Below are 17,510 nucleotides of genomic sequence, written 5' to 3'. Positions count from 1 at the left end.
AATGATGACGTAATGCCATAAACCTCTATATGACTGAAAAAAATTACAGCATAAAGAACTTTATAAGAATAAGCATTTAAAAATAAGCATTTCTTCCTTTAAACCCTCCTAAGATTGGCCCCATTCACTTTCATTGTAAGAGCCTCACTGTAACCTCATTTATTTGCTTTTGTTTTATAAAGAAAAGGAGCGACACAAATGCTGCTGATTTAGCCTAACTTGTATTGAACCTAGAATATTTATTTTAGTTAAAACATGGAACAAATTTCACATCAATAGGATAGTTCAACCCAAAAAGGAAAATTCTTTCAACCAAAACAAGATGTTTTGGAAAAATGTTAGCCTTTCACCATTCACTTCCATTTGATAAAAAAAACACAATATAAATGAATGGTGACTGAGACAAGCATTCTGCCAGAACATCTGCTTTTGTGTTCCACTGAGGAAAGTCATACAGGTTTGGAACCACATATAAATTATGACATTTTTTTTATTTTTGGTTGAACAGTCTGAACAGTAAAATGAGGCTTGGCTTTTAGCCGTGAAAGAACATTAATGAATGTGAGAGGGACAGTTGGGTTATGTGTCAAGAATTGCTGTGTTTCTTTGAGCTTTTAGGCCTGAAGGTGTGTGAGATGGCGAATGTACATGTGACAATGTGTCCTGGAGTGAGTGTGATCTGATGTGTCTGTATGTGATCTGATATGTCTGTGCGTGAGGTGTTGTGTGTGTGTGTGTGTGTGTGTGTGTGTGTGTGTAGTGTGACTTGTCATGGGTCATTGCATTGTGTCTCTATGATACTTTAACTCCTTCAGACATGTTAGCTATACAGCACATTGACAGAGAAAGTGTCTAAATAGACACAGGAAAGAAGTCAGGAAGAGAAGAATGGCAATGAAATAGATGTGGAAATAGGAAGGAATAGTTCACCGAAATATTATGTCATAATTTAGTCACTCTCTTGTCGTTCCAAACCCATATGACTTTCATTTTTATGTGAAATACAAACATTTTAATGAATAGCTCAATATATCTTTTCAATACAATGGTAATTGATAGAATAAATTAATGTGGGTCGTGCATCATATTCCAAATCTTCTGAAGGCATGCAACTGGTCTTAGTGAGAAACCGCACAAAATTTAAGTTATTTATCATTTGTGTCCATTGCGGGCTAATGCTAAAAATGCAAGATCTCACATGAACAAGCATGCAACATGAATGAGCTTCTCTTATAGTACTTATGAACAAAAAATAGCACTGAAAAATGACTTAGATTTCAGGTTGTTTCCTCAACAAAACCTATCGTATGTCTTCAAAATACTTGGTATATGCATCAGTCACATGGACTACTTGTATAATATTTTTGAGTCAGACCAGAATATTCATTAAAACATCTTTTCTTGTGTTCCACATAAGAAAGAAGGTCATATGGGTTTGGAACGACATGAAGGTGAGTAAATTATGACAGAAGTTTCATTTTAAGTGAACTATTCTTTAATGAATGAAAAACGTTCATCTGAGAGAAATATATGTGGATTCAATATAAATGTATTCAATTCCGAACATCTCTCTCTCCTTTAACACTATACGCAAAGACCCATTTCATAATTTGATTTCCCTAATTCATTGTTTAGTTTCTTTACCATCTTCATCCTCCATCCATTCTGCCATTTCTCTCTTGCTCTCTCAGCAGGCTATGTACAGTATAACATATGCCTGAAAATTTGTGGTGGACAGCTGAAGATGTACTATGTACTTAAAATTTCAACGAATGCCAAGCTGTACCCCAGAGCTGTGAGTATATATTAGAAAGCATTACGTTAAAAGGGACATTTAATTTTCTATACACACTTCCAACTGACGGGCTCCAGCTTTTCACTGTGTTCATCGCCATGGAAACCACGATCAGACAAGCACCTACATAATCAGCAGGACTGTGAATTGTGCCAAAGCACTCCTATACATCCATTATAAATGTACAGCCATGAAGAGAAGAAAGGAAGTGGGTATAGTAGGGCATCTGCAATGCAGCACAGGGTGTGCCCTGCCTTCTACAGCTCTCATAACTCTGATCCTGTGTTTGTTAGCAAGATAGATCTTTTTAATTCCCTTCAAGCTGAAATGCACCCAGTTCACTGTGGCTGAGTAAATCAGTGAATTTCTAGCCTGAGGAAAAGCTTGTCAATTGAGGGGTGTGGATTAAATTCACGGGGAGGGCAAATCTGAGAGTAAATACACTGAGAGAAAATACTTGAGGTGTTTGGAATGAGCGTAAATTGAAGTAAATTTGACACAGAGTTCAGTTCGGTACATTAGGAATCATCTTAAAGGGATGGTGAAACTCACCCTCATGTTCTTCCAAACCTCTATGATTTTCTTCCTTTCATAAAACAAAAGATGTCAGGCAGAATGTTAGTTTCAGTCACCATTCACTTTAATTGGATCTCTTTTCCTTGCAATAAAAGCAAATGGTGACTGAGACTAACATTCTGCCTGACGTCTTCTTTTGAGTTTCATGAAAGAAAGCTATACAGGTTTGGAATGACATGAGATGAGTAAATGATGAAATAAATGTAATTTGTGGTTGAACTATTCCTTTAGTTTTGGCCCCTCGGTGTCAGTGAAAATGATCATAAGTAAATAATGTAAACATAACATAAAACAAACAAATAATAGCTTCTCCTGGAATTAAGCCTCAAGCAATGGTTGAACTTGAAATAATTAATAATGTAGTTTATTTGTATTCAGTGTTGTACTGTATTTATATGGTACTATTGCTCTGAATGGGTCAGTGAAATTTCATTTAATATGTACCCTGTGTGTGATGTCCCTTGTGTATTTTTGCACCAGCCTTCACACACAGAGAAGCACACACAAACACACAGCCTGGAGATGAGTCCATGGGGTAGCAGAACATTATAAAAACAAAAAAACAGACAGCCCTTCAACCTTTGGAAACTGTGTGTGATGGGAGGGGGTCTTGTTCTCTCTAAATATATATATCTGTGTGTGTGTGTGTGTGTGTGTGTGTGTGTGTGTGTGTGTGTGTGTGTGTGTGTGTGTGTGTGTGTGTGTGTGTGTGTGTGTGTAAATATTTAGAGGTTTAGAGATGACTCATTTTGTCGATATTTATGCGTCTAAATGCTTCCTCTGAGAGTTGACTTGCCTTTGTATTAGGTGTGTGTGTGTGTGTGTGTGTGTGTGTGTGTGTGTGTGTGTGTGTGTGTGTGTGTTCACATGCTCAGTTCATCAGCTAGCTTGTCCTTTATGCTTGGTAGTGAAGGACTGTGCATCTGCTGTGGAGAATGCTGATGACCTACATACTCAAGACCAGACTGCAGAGAGCCACAATGCCAGGGAAAGGCCCTTAGCAAACGCTCCAGAGCTAGTGTTTGTGTATGATGAAGACAGACAGTGCACAGTTGGTCCACAGAAGAAAGGGCAGAGGGTCAGGATGAAGTCAGAGAGCTCCTGGTGGTCATTGTTCTGGTGTCTAGATTGCTCTTTAATATAATGTAGATACTGCAAGTCATTAGCTGGGTTTCCATTCCAGTATTTGTATGCAAATTTTGGGATATAGCAACAATTATGGATGGAAATGCCACAATGCAAATACAATCTCCATAATGTGCATACAAAAATGCATACACTTTCTATAGGCGGATACATTTTTTATCCGGTAAAAAGACATTCACATCAATTACGATGGAAACACATTTGCCAATAAATTGCGAGACTTCGCCTAAGCAAGTCATGAGAATGAATAATCAGTTCACAGGGGTGTAAAGTAATGAATTACAAATACTCACGTACTGTAATTAACTACTTTTTCCCAAGAATTGTACTTTTTGAAGTAGTTTAAAATTTTTATTTACTTTTACATTTACTTGAGTAGATTTTAAGTGCTGTAACTGTACTTTTACTGCGCTATTTTCCATCCATCTGTGTTTGCTACTTCCCTGTCCTGAGTTTATTGTTATCTATCAATGTGATTGGCTAGGGAGAGTCTCGTGTCTCCCGTCAAATCAAATCACACATAAAAAACTTGAACGGCAGCTGCGGATCTGGTGCCAACTGTGGAGAATGCCTCAAGCACAGTTCAACACCTGAACATAACAGCAGCACCTGAAAGGGCTTTTTGCATTGAAAAAGGCCAATTGCATGATCAAATCTTGTGAGTTTAACTTGCTCAAGCCAGATAGGTAAATTTAATATTTCTGCAGAACACAAATTAAGATTTTCAGAAGAATATTTCAGCTCTGGTCCATACAATACAAGTGAATGGATGACAAAATGTTTATGCTCCAAAAAGCACATAAAGGCAGCATAAAAGAAGCCTAATCCATGTGACTCCAGTGGTTAAATCCATGACTGCTGAAGTAATATGATAGGTGTGGATGAGAAACAGATTCTACAGAAGAAAGTGAAATTTAAAATGGAGATTGACTGAGCAGTGAGGAGAATTTCTAGCAAAAATTGACTTAAATATTGATCTGTTTCTCACCCAACCTATCATATCACTTCTGAAGTCATTGATTTAACCACTGGAGTCACATGGATTAGGCTACTTTTATGCTGATTTATGTGTTTTTTTTTTTTTTCTATTCACTTGCATTGTATGGACCAAAAGAGCTGAAATATTCTTCTAAAAATCTTAATTTGTGTTCTGCCAAAAAAAAAAACTTTTGCAGGGACAGGTGTACAAAACGTGGTAAATGACACACTCTTTTGATGATTGTGCACCTGTATCACAAATACTAGCATTGCAGAGTTAGTTATCAAAAATAGGTTGTTAGGTGATGTCTCTGGTGACAGTCGAATACCTGCTAACCAAACGGGAGCATTGTAGTTTTGTTTCCTTGCCATCGTCTTCAGAGCATTTTGCAACTGAATGCCATTATGGTCGGAGATCGGAGATATCAAATAGGAATATCCCACATCTGACTTTGAATGGAATGCAGCATTATGCTTTGTTCCATTCAAAGTTGGGTGGGCGATATTACTACTTGATATCGCTTATCTCCAACCATAAAGGCATTCCACTAACCAATGCTTGGAAAATTATGTACTGCATCACTTGCATTAGCTTAGCAAATGTTTGACTGTCAACAGAAATGTCTTTTAGCGACCAAATTGCAGAGGATAAATAGTAGCAATGAAAAGCTAGCTTTCATTTTACATGTGTACGATTGTGAAAAGAGAGAATAATTTACTGTATTTTACAAACATTTCTACAAATATATGCTAAACATGTTTTAATATCATGCAGTGTAGGAATTTTGACCTGCCGATCACTAGCAAACATAAAATGCACTCTAAACAACGAGTAATTTATTACATTAAATAAAAAAGCCTCAGTGGCTTCCCTAGAGGCCACAACTTCCATTTCCATTCTATTTTGTGCCAATTTCCCCAGAAGTGATGATTTTGTTCTCTTGAACACATGGAAACGCTGCTTTCTTTGCAAATCGGTTTTTGCAATATTTCATATTTTTGGTCATTAATTACATTTGCAACTTGAATGGAAACTTGACATTCTGTTTGTTTCTCTTATTTACCTGCTGTCCTCTGAAATCTTTCATCCCACGTTATTTTATTGAGTTCTTACAAACAAACAAAAGGAGACCACTACTGTGCAAAAGTATGTAATTTCTCAGGTTTCTCAGAAAGAAAGGCCAGATTATTAATAAGCTAATAATATAACATTAATAAACTCTTTGAGGACATTATTAACAGCAAAAGTGCTTACCTCTGTACTCCTGCCCTCAACGACGCAGAGTAACGCCAGTCAGCATTTGGCCCTTTGGGCTGGAGAGGAAGAGAAAGAGAGAGAGGGAAGAAGAAGGGGTAGAAGGACAGAAAAGGGTTAGATATATTCTCATCTATAAATCATGGTACTTGTTTTTCCACTTTTCTCTCCAATTTTGAATGCCCAATTCCTAATGCGCTCCAAGTCCTCGTGGTTGTGTAGTGACTCGCCTCAAGATTCAAGATTCAATACTTTATTGCCATACAACTCAGTACAAGTTGTTAGGGATTTGCTTCAGTGTGCTCATAACAACAAAATGCAACCAAAGACATAGAACAATTATATACACAACGATATCCCCTACGGGATGACACTTAACACAGACAGATAAAAGTAAAAGGAATACATCGCTCACCACGTACTTGGATGACAGTCCAGGATACTATAGTGGCTGATGTCAGATATGAGTGACAATTACATATGAATACAGAGCGAAAATCCACAACTCTACAATAGATAGATAGAATCGATAAAAAACACTGATGATTGTCATAAAATATATAAAAAGTATAATAAAACACTATAAAAAAATGAGTGCCAATAATGCAAAAATATGCAAATACTGCAGACTCGTTAAGAGAGCCTTTTTTCCATAAGTGACTGGTTCATGGGTTGAGGGCTGTTAAGAGATTTTATAGCTCTGCAATATGTACTATTGAGGAAGCGGGAGGTTTTTGTCTTAATAGCTCTTAACCTTCTTCCTGATGGAAGTATGGAGAAAAGGGAGTTGGCAGGGTGAGTGTCATCTTGTAGGATTCTAAGGCCTTTGCGACGAATCACGGGCCTCAGTAGATCTCACAGATTGGGGAGAGTTTGCAGCCAATGATTTTTGAGGCTGTATTCACTATCCTGTCTAGCTGAGACCTCTGCTGGACAGTAGAGTTGCCATACCAGACAGTAATAGAAAAAGTAAGGACACTCTCGATGGCAGCCTGGTAGAACTGCAAGGTACCCTTGCAAGCAACTCCAAATTTCCTCAGCTGTCGAAGGAAAAAAAGCCTCTGATGAGCTTTTTTAGTAATGGTAGCTATGTTATTATCCCATTTTAAAGATGATGATATCGTAGTACCTAAAAACCTAAAACTGTCCACCCGCTCCACCACCTCCCCATTAATGTACAGGGGCTGGGACAACTTCCCCCTTCTACGGAAGTCAACCACTAGCTCCTTAGTTTTGGAGACATTTAACTCTAAATTGTGGTTGGAACACCATTCAATCAGTGCGAGGACCTCTTTCCTATAGGCAACATCGTCATCCCCAGAAATGAGCCCCACTATTGTTGTATCATCTGCAAATTTAAACATTTTAACAGATTCAGTGTGTGATGTGCAATCATCTGTGTATATTGAATATAAAAGAGGTGACAAATCTCAATCCGGGTGGTGGAGGATGAATCTCAGTTGCCTCCGCATCTGAGACTGTCAATCTGCGCATCTTATCACATGGCTTGATGAGCACATTACCGTGGAGCCACCCTAGCAACTGGGCCAATTTGGTATTTTAGGAGACCTGGCTGTAGTAACTCAGCATACCCTGGATTCAAACTCGTGACTCCAAGGGTGGTAGTCAGCATCAATACTCAATGAGCATAAATCATGGTACTTGTGTGTCTCTGTCTTGCATTTTAATATGAACTGCAGCTGAAAGAGACCAGGCCTACAGAAAGTACTGGCACTTAGCCATGGCCCATGACTTGCTGGTATAACTTGTGTGTGCTTGTGTGTGTTTGCATAGAGGATACATAATAATACAGCACATGAAGCACCCTTGACGTTCATCTAATAACATACACAACTCATTACCACACACATATTTAATTACCCCCCAACCCCCCTAAATGTCCAACTTTTCTCAAGATCAAGTCCATAAACATCTTTCTATTTTCCCAGCATCCACACCAAACCCTTGGTACAAGAATGATATCATCCTGCAATACAAGCTGACCAACTGTAAAATGATACTTGAGCATTTCCTGCCAAATAATCAATCTAAGAACTGGTCAAAAGAAGACCATTTACCTTGTAACCTAATACAAAACCCCCATTAAGAAATCCCCAAATATAAGACAGTAATTTGTTCCTTCAGCAATTCACAGGCAAAGCATTAATTGGTCCAACAGAAAGAGGGAGAGCACAAGCCTGTAATTTCTGAGCTAAAGCAAGCCACACTTTTTATATTTGCCCTAGTAAAAACTGGGTTGGCGAATATGTGATAGGATGAGGCATTAGAGAATGGCCCAGATAATTTGAGTAAATAACATTCTTTAATCAGGTGAATTCAGGGGGGATGGAAAGCATGCAGAGCAACTCTGCCTCTCTCTCACAATATAATTTACAGGGCTGAGAATCAAAGGCTGGAGGTTAATTTCATTGCTGCCTCTCTGGCAGACGGCTTTTGCTCTAAATCCTATGCAGTGTCGACTGTGCTGCAGTGATGGGGTAGCCTCTTACAACCACCACAACACATCTGAAAAAATCTGATGATGTTGAGCCTGTGAACTTTAGCTATTCTTGAGCAGCAAAAATAATATTCTGATTTTGTTGCCATCATACTTAAACAAAGACAAAAACACATCAATGGAACACATACAAATCTCTATGACAGCAAATGCATTGCACAAGCACTTCACCAAAACATGGCATGTTTTATCTTAAAGGAATAGTTCCCCCAAAAATGATTAATCTCTCATAATTTAGACACCCTTATGCTGTCTCAAACCCGAATGACTTTCGTTCTTCTATGGAACACAAACAGAGCTATTTTGAAGGATTGCATCACCCGGAAATAATTAAACCACTCAAGTCATGAGGTTTACCTTTATGCTGCCTTTTTGTCAATATAAAGCAAGTCAATGGGGTCATTAACTTTTAAGCTCCAAAAAAGTCACAAAGACATAATACAGTATATTGTATCCTTCAAAATAAGGAAAAAGTTATTTTGTTTGTGTTCCACAGGAGAAAGTCATACAAGTTTGAAATGGCATAAGTGTCAATTTTTTAGAATAAACCTTTTGGGTGAACTATAACTCATAAACTATGAGTTTTTGACAAAAAATTAAAAGAGAAAAAAAACTGTAAATGCAAAAAGATTATCTTCATAAAACCTTTTATGACGTAAAAACTTTTAAAGTTGTGTAAAATCACCAGCTGTGGAACGAGCCATAGAACATTTTTAAAACCATTTAGGCCATGCCCACACTAATGTTTTCATTGGAAAACACATTGACTTTGCTTTGTTTGTATATCTCATTTACACTAACAGCATTTTCCTCCACCAGAAACTGAGACTTTCAAAAAAGCTACTAAATAATTCATACTTTGGAAAGCAATGTCAGTAGGAAAGTGAAAACAGAGTTTTCAAATAAAAACAGATACTGTAAATGTGGTCATTGCCTTAGTATGCACACAATATTCTTGAATGCAGTGCATACACAGTGGCTGTCTAAGACACTGTGATATGGACAGTATAGCAGAAGGACGAAGGAAAAGATCCTCAACAGGAAAATGTGATGACAGCCTCAAATGTGGGAGCAAATGCCTGATTCATCAGAAATGCAGTTTGCTACTCCAGAAAGTCTTGATGCTTGACACTTATGCAGGTTGAAGCAAAGCACTGTAAAGCTGCTCTAGATAACTACACAGTGCGACAGGAGATGACAAGGTCAAAAGCATCTGACACGTGGGCACAGAGCTTAATCTCAAACCATGGTGTGACTGCTCCTCTTTATTTTCACAATAAATTACTTTTTCCACTTAAACTAGATCTACCCAGGAGTTGAGCTACCCAGATAGCACATGTACATCTCCCAAATGGCATTCAGCAGATACATTTAAGATGTTTAGAATTTAGAATGTTTGCAAATCTGCTCTTTTTAAAATGTTCATCAGATGTGTACAGTTAGAATGCAATACCTTCAATATGAAACACTCTAAAACAGACATACTGGAGACATGCAAGTGTTATCTGGGTAGCGTATAAGTCATGCATGTTCATTTTAAAGAAACTAAATCATAGAAAGAAATACTAAGGTGAGACCCACCTGCATTGCTGCATCTGGCATACTGAGCCTGCGAACAAATCCGCTCCCTCCTGTAAAAAAGCGCTCGGAGCCCCAGGTGCCACTGATGGGTCGGCCTGTGTTGTAGAACATGAAGGTGTCGCTGCCTGAAGTAGCAGTCATACAGGTCTTGTAGCAGTAGGTCTTGGTCAGCGAGCCATTACCACGGACCTCAATATAATGAGGTTCAACCTTAAGGTCTCGGCGGAGCACTACATTGTTATTGGGCTGAGAGCCACCACCCCCACCTCCCCCTCCAGTTCCACCCTCTGCTTGGGCCTTCTGGGACACGCAGCAGGGTGAGCAGGACCCAGGTTGGGTGCAGTAGGCATGGCAACGCACAATAGCCAGCACAACCACAGTCACAAGGAACACAAAGGTGGTGGCACTCAAAGCCACAATGAGGTACAAAGTCACGTTGGAAAACAAAAGAGTGCTGTGAGGGCGGATGATTCGTTTGGGGTCAGGCATGACTTTGGGTGGGACCTCCATGACGGCAACGTTGATGGTGGCGGTGGATGACAAGGATGGTTCGCCATGGTCCCTTACTAATACAGTAAGGCTAAAAGAAGTGGAGTTGTCTTCTAAGACGCGACGTGTGGTGCGAATCTCTCCTGTATGCTCGTGCACTTTAAATAGGTCCAGATCACTGGCCTGGTCCAATAGATAGATTACCCATGCATTCTGTCCTGCATCAGCATCATAGGCCACCACTTTTGTGATCAGGGTACCAGGCTCTGCGTTTTTTAGCACAGTTTCTGTTGAGCGGGTTCCATTGGCAGGGGGATTCACAATCTCGGGTGGGTGGTCGTTTTGATCCATTATGTAGATGTAGACAGTGGCAACACGGCTTAGAGGTGGAATACCCCCATCCTGAGCTTTAACCTGGAAGTGAAACTCTCGTAATGACTCGTAGTCAAAGGAGCGAAGGGCATAGGCAACACCTGTGTCTGCTTTTACTGACACATAAGAGGTGACAGGGATGCCATGATTGTTGTCATTGAGGACAGTGTAGGTGATGCGAGCATTTTCATTGACATCGGAGTCCTGAGCCTTGACGGTGCAGAGCGAAGCTCCAGGTGCATTGTTTTCCATGACATACACAGTGTAGGACGTCTGCTCAAAGCGTGGAGGGTTGTCATTCACATCTGCAACATCCACCTGAATGGTTTTCTTAGAAGAAAGGGGAGGATTACCACCATCGGTGGCACTGAGCGTTACGTTATAGGCTGCTGTGGTCTCACGATCAAGGAAGGCAGAGGTCACCAAGGTGTAGTAATTTCTAAAGGACTTGATTTTGAAAGGAAGGCCAGGTGGGATTTCAAGGGTCACCTGTTTGTTTGGGCCCGAGTCCCGGTCTGTAACGCTGATTAGGGCCACCACTGTGTCTGCACGGGCATCTTCACGCACTGGACTGGACAAAGAGGAAAGCACAATCTCTGGCACGTTGTCATTCATGTCTACAACCTCCACCACTACTTTGCAATGGGCTGCCACTGGAGCTGGGCCTTTGTCCATGGCCTGAATATACATTTCATATGAATTGGTGTCCTCATAGTCCACATTGCTCCTCACTCGGATTTCTCCAGTGTTGGTGTCCATGCTGAATATTTGCCTGACCCTGTCTGGGGTGTAACTGCTGAATGAATAAAGCACCTCCCCGTTTGTTCCCTCATCTTGATCCGTGGCATTCAGTTTGATAACCAGGGTGTCTTTTGGCGAATTTTCGAGCAATTTCACTTTGTATACTGTACTGTCAAACACCGGGTTATTGTCATTAGAATCTAAGACGCGTACGTTAATTTTTGCGGTACCTGTTCGTGCTGGTGTGCCACCGTCTGTCGCTGTCAGGATTAACTGATGGTAAAGGGTGAGCTCGCGGTCCAAGGGCTTTTTGAGAACCAGCTCGATGTGCTTGGTATTCAACGAGGGTTTGTTGGAATCAAGAGCGAAATGCTCGTTTGGGCTGAGCCGGTATAACCGGACCGAGTTGATGCCGATGTCTGGATCTTGCGCGTGCTCGATTGGAAAACGAGAGCCTGGCAAAGCCGACTCTGTGATCTCCAATTGATACTCGTCTCTGGGAAACTGCGGCGTATTATCATTCACGTCTGTTACCTCCACTTCGACATTATGATCTTCAGGCGGATTTTCAAGAAGAATCTCTAGATTTAAAATGCACGCGGTGCTCGCATCACACAGTGTCTCTCTATCAATTCTCTCGTTCACCAATAATTTTCCATTCTTGTAATCCACGTACCTTTTGCCGCTGTTAGAGGTTACCTTAATCTTTCGGTTGGAGAGCTTTCGAATATCCAAACCCAAATCCTGTGCAATTTCACCTACAATCGTTCCACTCTCGGATTCCTCTGGCACGGAATATCGTATTTGTCCAAAAGCAAGGCCACAAAATAATAAAAATAACAAAAACGAAAGAGGCACTTTTTTCCCTAGGCAATCACATATCCCTGCAACAGCCATCGCAAGATCATAGGATCCGCAGATGGATTAAAAACAGCACTCCGCCTTTTCAGTTTGCAATACCTCGCCTCCCACTTCAGCATTAAATGCAACTAATTTGTTTTCCATTTATGTTAACAATGGCCTAAGTGTCAAGTCCATTATAGAAGCGCACGGATACTTCTCGGATGCGCCCATGTTTTCTTTGTCCGCACTTATCCTTTTTTCCCCTTTGCGCGCGCCGCTGACGGGTGTGTTTCCTTGCCACTGGTCGGTCTCTGTCTCTCTCTCTCTCTCTCTCTCTCTCTCTCTCTCTCAAGCCACCCCTCCCATTCGAATACATTTTCCTGCTCCTCTTCATGCTCAATGGTGTTGTTGCGGCACACCGGGGGAAGGGCTGCCTACTCAAATAAAACATTCTGAATTTCAAATCTTTGTAAGAAAAGATGGAAGCAACCAAAAATCAACATCGACATTTATCAAATCATCGTCGTTTAAAGGTTCCCTGTAATTTTGGTGGGAAAAAAAATAATTCAGCTACACATTAATTTGGAAAGAATTTCCCAGAACGAGGACAACGCGTTTTTAAACTTGAGTTCATTACTTTAGGAGAGCCACGGATTCAATAAACACTCGAAATGAAATGCGTTCATGTGGTTTTCTGAAAGAGACTGCTTTTGATTCATATGATTGGCTGTGATGCTTTCCATAAATAATCATTTTTAGGTTGCTGCTCTCAAATAAACCTCTGCCAATCTCGCTCAGACTTCTCAAACATGATTGTGATTGTCAGCAAACCAAATCACTATACCAGGAGGCTCTCTTTGCAAGTGTTATACAAAATGTAAAAAAACAAAAACAAATTGCGTGTCTTCAATATTCTTTTTTAGAGGCAATACTCCAGTAATAATAATAATAATAATAATAATAATAATAATAATAATAATAATAATAATGAAAACAAATATAATATAATTATTATTAGTAGTATCACCACAGCATGCGCTTTTCTCTTCATCTACTGTAAATCTCCCTCGTCTGTGGCTTTGACTTCAGACAGACCGGGTCATTCGGGCGTGCGCGCCCCAGGCGCGATCGCTGTGCATCCGTCAAAATGCGCCACAGAGAGGGAGCGTGTCACTCTGAAACCGATGACATAAACTAAGTCAGGGCAGACTGATGCTGACGCTGTAAGCATAAACCCGTCGCATTAGGGTCCCCTCATGTCATATCCATACAAAGCAGGCATGATACAGTACTATCTTCATTGAGAAAAGACTTCTGCTTATTTTTTATTATACTTAACTTTGTGTTGAACATTAACTGGACATATTAAGATATTATTATATTATTATTTTTTTGCATCCCCCTTTTTTTTGAATACCCAATTCCCACTACTTAGTGTTCCTCGTGGTTGCCTCCGCTTCGGAGACTGTCAATCCACGCATTTGATCACGTGGCTTGCTGTGCATGACACAGTGGAGACTCACTGCGTGTGGAGGCTCATGCTACTCTCCACAATCCACGCTCAACTCCAGTTTCTATGTAAAATCCTGGGCCAATTTGCTTGTTTGGGAGACCTGGCTGGAGTCACTCAGCACGCCCTGGATTCGAACTCGCAACTGCGTCAGCATCAATACTCGCTGAGCTACCCAGGCCCCTGACATATTAAGGTAATATTGAACGTTTTCCAAAGCATACACAGTTGCAGTTGTTACCTCAAAGCGCTTTCTAACTGATTTAGTAATTTCTAAATTACTTCTGCTAGCATAACCTAATCAGTCAGGTTATTCAATTATGCTAAATATTTTTTGACATAATTTAGATGTTACCATATGAGGCACATTTACATTTTACTGATGTGAGGGAAATTTACATTTCATAATCTCAATCTAATATCATGCACCAGTTGGAAATGACAAAAAGTAAAAATAATAAACTTGTTTGCCTTAAAATTGGAAGTGAATCAAAGAGTGTAGATGCTTATACAGGCATCCCAAGATCGTAAATTGGATAATCACTCAGTGGACTATGTTTCCTCTGTCACATCTACAGTTAAAACATTCAGACTTATAAACAAGGATACATACATTCCATAAATGTATTAAGAATGAAATATTAATATCACATCAGTAAATCTTAAATGTGCTTTGTGTGGTAACATCTAAATATAAATATGGAGATTGGAGATGTGTGACTCCTCGGCTGGAAATAAAGCTGTGTGCTACAGACTCTGCAGAGAAACATCAACTTTTAGTACAATCAAATTTACTTTCCTTCAGAACATTATATTTGGTGAATAAAGCAGGCCTTCCATGGATGTCAAAGCTTTGGCTCAGTACAAATATAGCTGATGATAATATTTAGTTTTCATATCAGTTGGTATTGCAATATTACTGAAACTCAGAACAGCACATGACAATCAAATCATTGCTCGCTCCCTGACTGCTGAATATATATGTACTGTATGCACTTCAAGTTTCCAAAATGTTCCACTGCAGCACAGATTAATCAGTGTATAAAATAGTCTGTGTGGTACTGTAAAATGGGGAAAACAGCGATTTTCATAATGCAATGAAAAGTTGCTTTCAGCACCTGTGTAAGCAACTGTGTCGGCTAGGAGTGGCGGTGGTGTAGTGGTCTAAGCACATAACTGGTAATCTGGTAATCAGAAGGATGCTGGTTCGAGCCCCACAGCCACCACCATTGTGTCCTTAAGCAAGGCACTTAACTCCAGGTTGCTCCAGGGGGATTTTCCCTGTAATAAGTGCACTGTAAGTCGCTTTGGATAAAAGCGTCTGCCAAATGCATAAATGTAAATGTAGCCAAATGTTTACACTTTTGTTTTATGACTTTAAGTTAAGTATACTCCACATTTAGCTTCTGGGCCCACCTGCTTTCTCTCTCCCGAACCCACCCAATACATATATGCATGTTTATCCAAACTGAATGCGGATTCCATTAAGAAATGCACATTGATTTATGTGGGGGGGGTTTTTTGTTGTTAATTTAAATTTTTTGCTGAATATAAAACTGTTAATTGAATAACATTAAACAGGCATCTCTTAAAGAGATAGTTAACAATGTCTATTTGAAACACTTTATTGCACTGGCAAAAACAATGTTAAAAAGCAGACTCATGACAATCAGTTACAAGTATCATCTGTAATCTCAATCCATTTCACAACAGCTTAGATTGATTTGGTTTCCGAAGCCAATTGTCAACTAAAAATGCTCTATTGGATCTATTCAAGGGCACATGGTCTCTCATTCAGCAAACATGTGCCGTTTAAAGCTCAAGCAGTCCTAACATGCATGGGTTTGTCTCTATGTACTATCACTGTGCAGTAACAGGACAGCCTTGACATTTACAGAAGTGATTTGGAGCTTTAGGGAATTGAGTTTGTTTAGTTGTGAATGATCTATAAAATGGATGAGAGCAAGCCTGCCAATTACACAGTACAACTCCAAAACAAGGTTCCTATGTTGCGACATCATCAAATTCTCACCTGCTCTACATTTAATGGTGTTTAAGGTTTAGTTCCTTTGTTATTGCAATTGCATCGGTGAAACAAATTGAGACATCACTTCCTCTCATGAGAAAATACCAGGACAAAGACACCACTTTTTTAACAAAAGAGATAAATAGCAAAGTTTCCTCCCTGCATCCTAATGACATAATCTAGCTGGCTATAAATACTGGGGACATTTTGCATTTTAATTGGGGGCTTGACAAGTTATACGATGAAAGGCAATAGAAGAAACATTTCTCCTCTTATCTTGTAGCTTTTTATACTGTTGAATGATATTAATTCACTACTATTGATTGTCAGCAATATGCGCTTTGAGTTGTGAACTTTGACCTTAGGCAGGGCAGAGCTCCATTTGCAAAGACATATTCCTCCTCTCCTGACCTCACTTACATAAGTGTGCTAGATTTGTAAAAGAGATGCACCCATCTGAGAGACACCGCACAGACAGCCTGCACAAACACTGCCCTCAGCAAGGTCATCCAGAGGCACATCACCAACTGCAGTGTGAGCTTAAAAATCTCTATCCCCCTTTCATTCACTTTCTCATTCTATATTTCTCCCTCATTCTCTATTCTGCCATTTGTGGCTGTGTTTGGTGTTGATGATGTAGGCCATGAGAACAGACTGGTAAGATCAGATGCTTTATATTCTTCTACACTTCTGAAAAGTAAAATTATTTATTGTCAATTATTTTCCATGATACTGTAATTGCAACTAATTAAATAAATCACTTATTTATAATATACTTATTTTGGGTTGATCAACCGTATGTCAAATACTTTAGGTAGGCCACACATCCAAAACAACACAAGAACTGTTTACTGTATTACTTTATACCGGTTTTATCAGTAAATTCAGGCAGTGCCTAAACTGTCAACTTCACATTAGCCCTATTAGAAGCATGAAATAAAATGCGGTTATTAAAATGATGAATACATTATACACAGAAACGATCAACAGACTTGTCTGTGATTGGTTACAATGCTGCAAAAACATACATAAATAGAAAATTAAATAAGACATTTTGACGGAACATGAGTAGACCTCCATAGACTGCTATAATTGACACTTTTCACAAAGAAGCTTTGTCATAAGATACAGTAACAAGAGAGGGAGGGGTGTAAAATAAATGTGTATCCTCAAAACAGAGAGCAGTAAAGCATCAAGGGAGCAGCTGGCATGTTGCATATAACACAAAGTGACAGTTCGAGAGAAAGAGGGAGAGGGAGAGAAGGGGCATCTTAAATGATTGAGATGAATTGAGTAAGAGATAGACCTCTGCTGGCTGAGGCAGGAAATAAGGACTATACATTAGGGGTCTCAGGAAATCATCTTAGCCAACAGAGGGCGATAGCAAGCCATATTCTCTATCTATCTCTCTCTCTCTCTCTCTCTCTCTCTCTCTGCATTCTGTTCAGTTGACTCATTCTGCCACCTGCAGCCCTCTGCAGAGATGACCCACCCATCCTCTCACTTATACACACTGCAGGGAATCATGGAATGTTCCTTCTACTGCCAAACCCAGCAACATGGGAGATGCATCTGAAAATGTGTGCTGCAACTGAACATGAAAAATTGATTTGTAAACCAGCATGCATGTGCACAAATACAAATGAAAGGTGACATAATTAAGTAACACATTTATAGCAC

At 39.7% G+C, this 17,510-nt stretch overlaps 1 protein-coding gene across 2 annotated transcripts in view; it reads right to left on the bottom strand.

The window, feature by feature from the left end:
- Nucleotides 1-17,510, bottom strand: part of LOC127636054 (protocadherin alpha-C2-like) — a 36,539-nt gene that overhangs the window by 10,407 nt on the left and 8,622 nt on the right. Inside the window, exons 1-2 of one of the 2 annotated variants that reach the window (XM_052116424.1) lie at nt 9,850-12,581; nt 5,751-5,809 (exon numbers count right to left, since the gene is read on the bottom strand). In XM_052116424.1, the coding sequence (XP_051972384.1) occupies nt 5,751-5,809; nt 9,850-12,348 (2,558 nt within the window). In that variant the 5' untranslated portion in view covers nt 12,349-12,581. Of the gene's footprint in view, nt 1-5,750; nt 5,810-9,849; nt 12,582-17,510 lie in introns of those variants that run through there. The other variant, XM_052116425.1, reaches the window with a different exon arrangement.

The sequence above is a fragment of the Xyrauchen texanus genome, chromosome 43, assembly GCF_025860055.1.
Source record: "Xyrauchen texanus isolate HMW12.3.18 chromosome 43, RBS_HiC_50CHRs, whole genome shotgun sequence".
NCBI classification, from domain to species: domain Eukaryota; kingdom Metazoa; phylum Chordata; class Actinopteri; order Cypriniformes; family Catostomidae; genus Xyrauchen; species Xyrauchen texanus.
The sequence above is the reverse complement of the archived record's forward strand: the minus strand, read 5'-3'. Positions and strand labels throughout refer to the sequence as shown.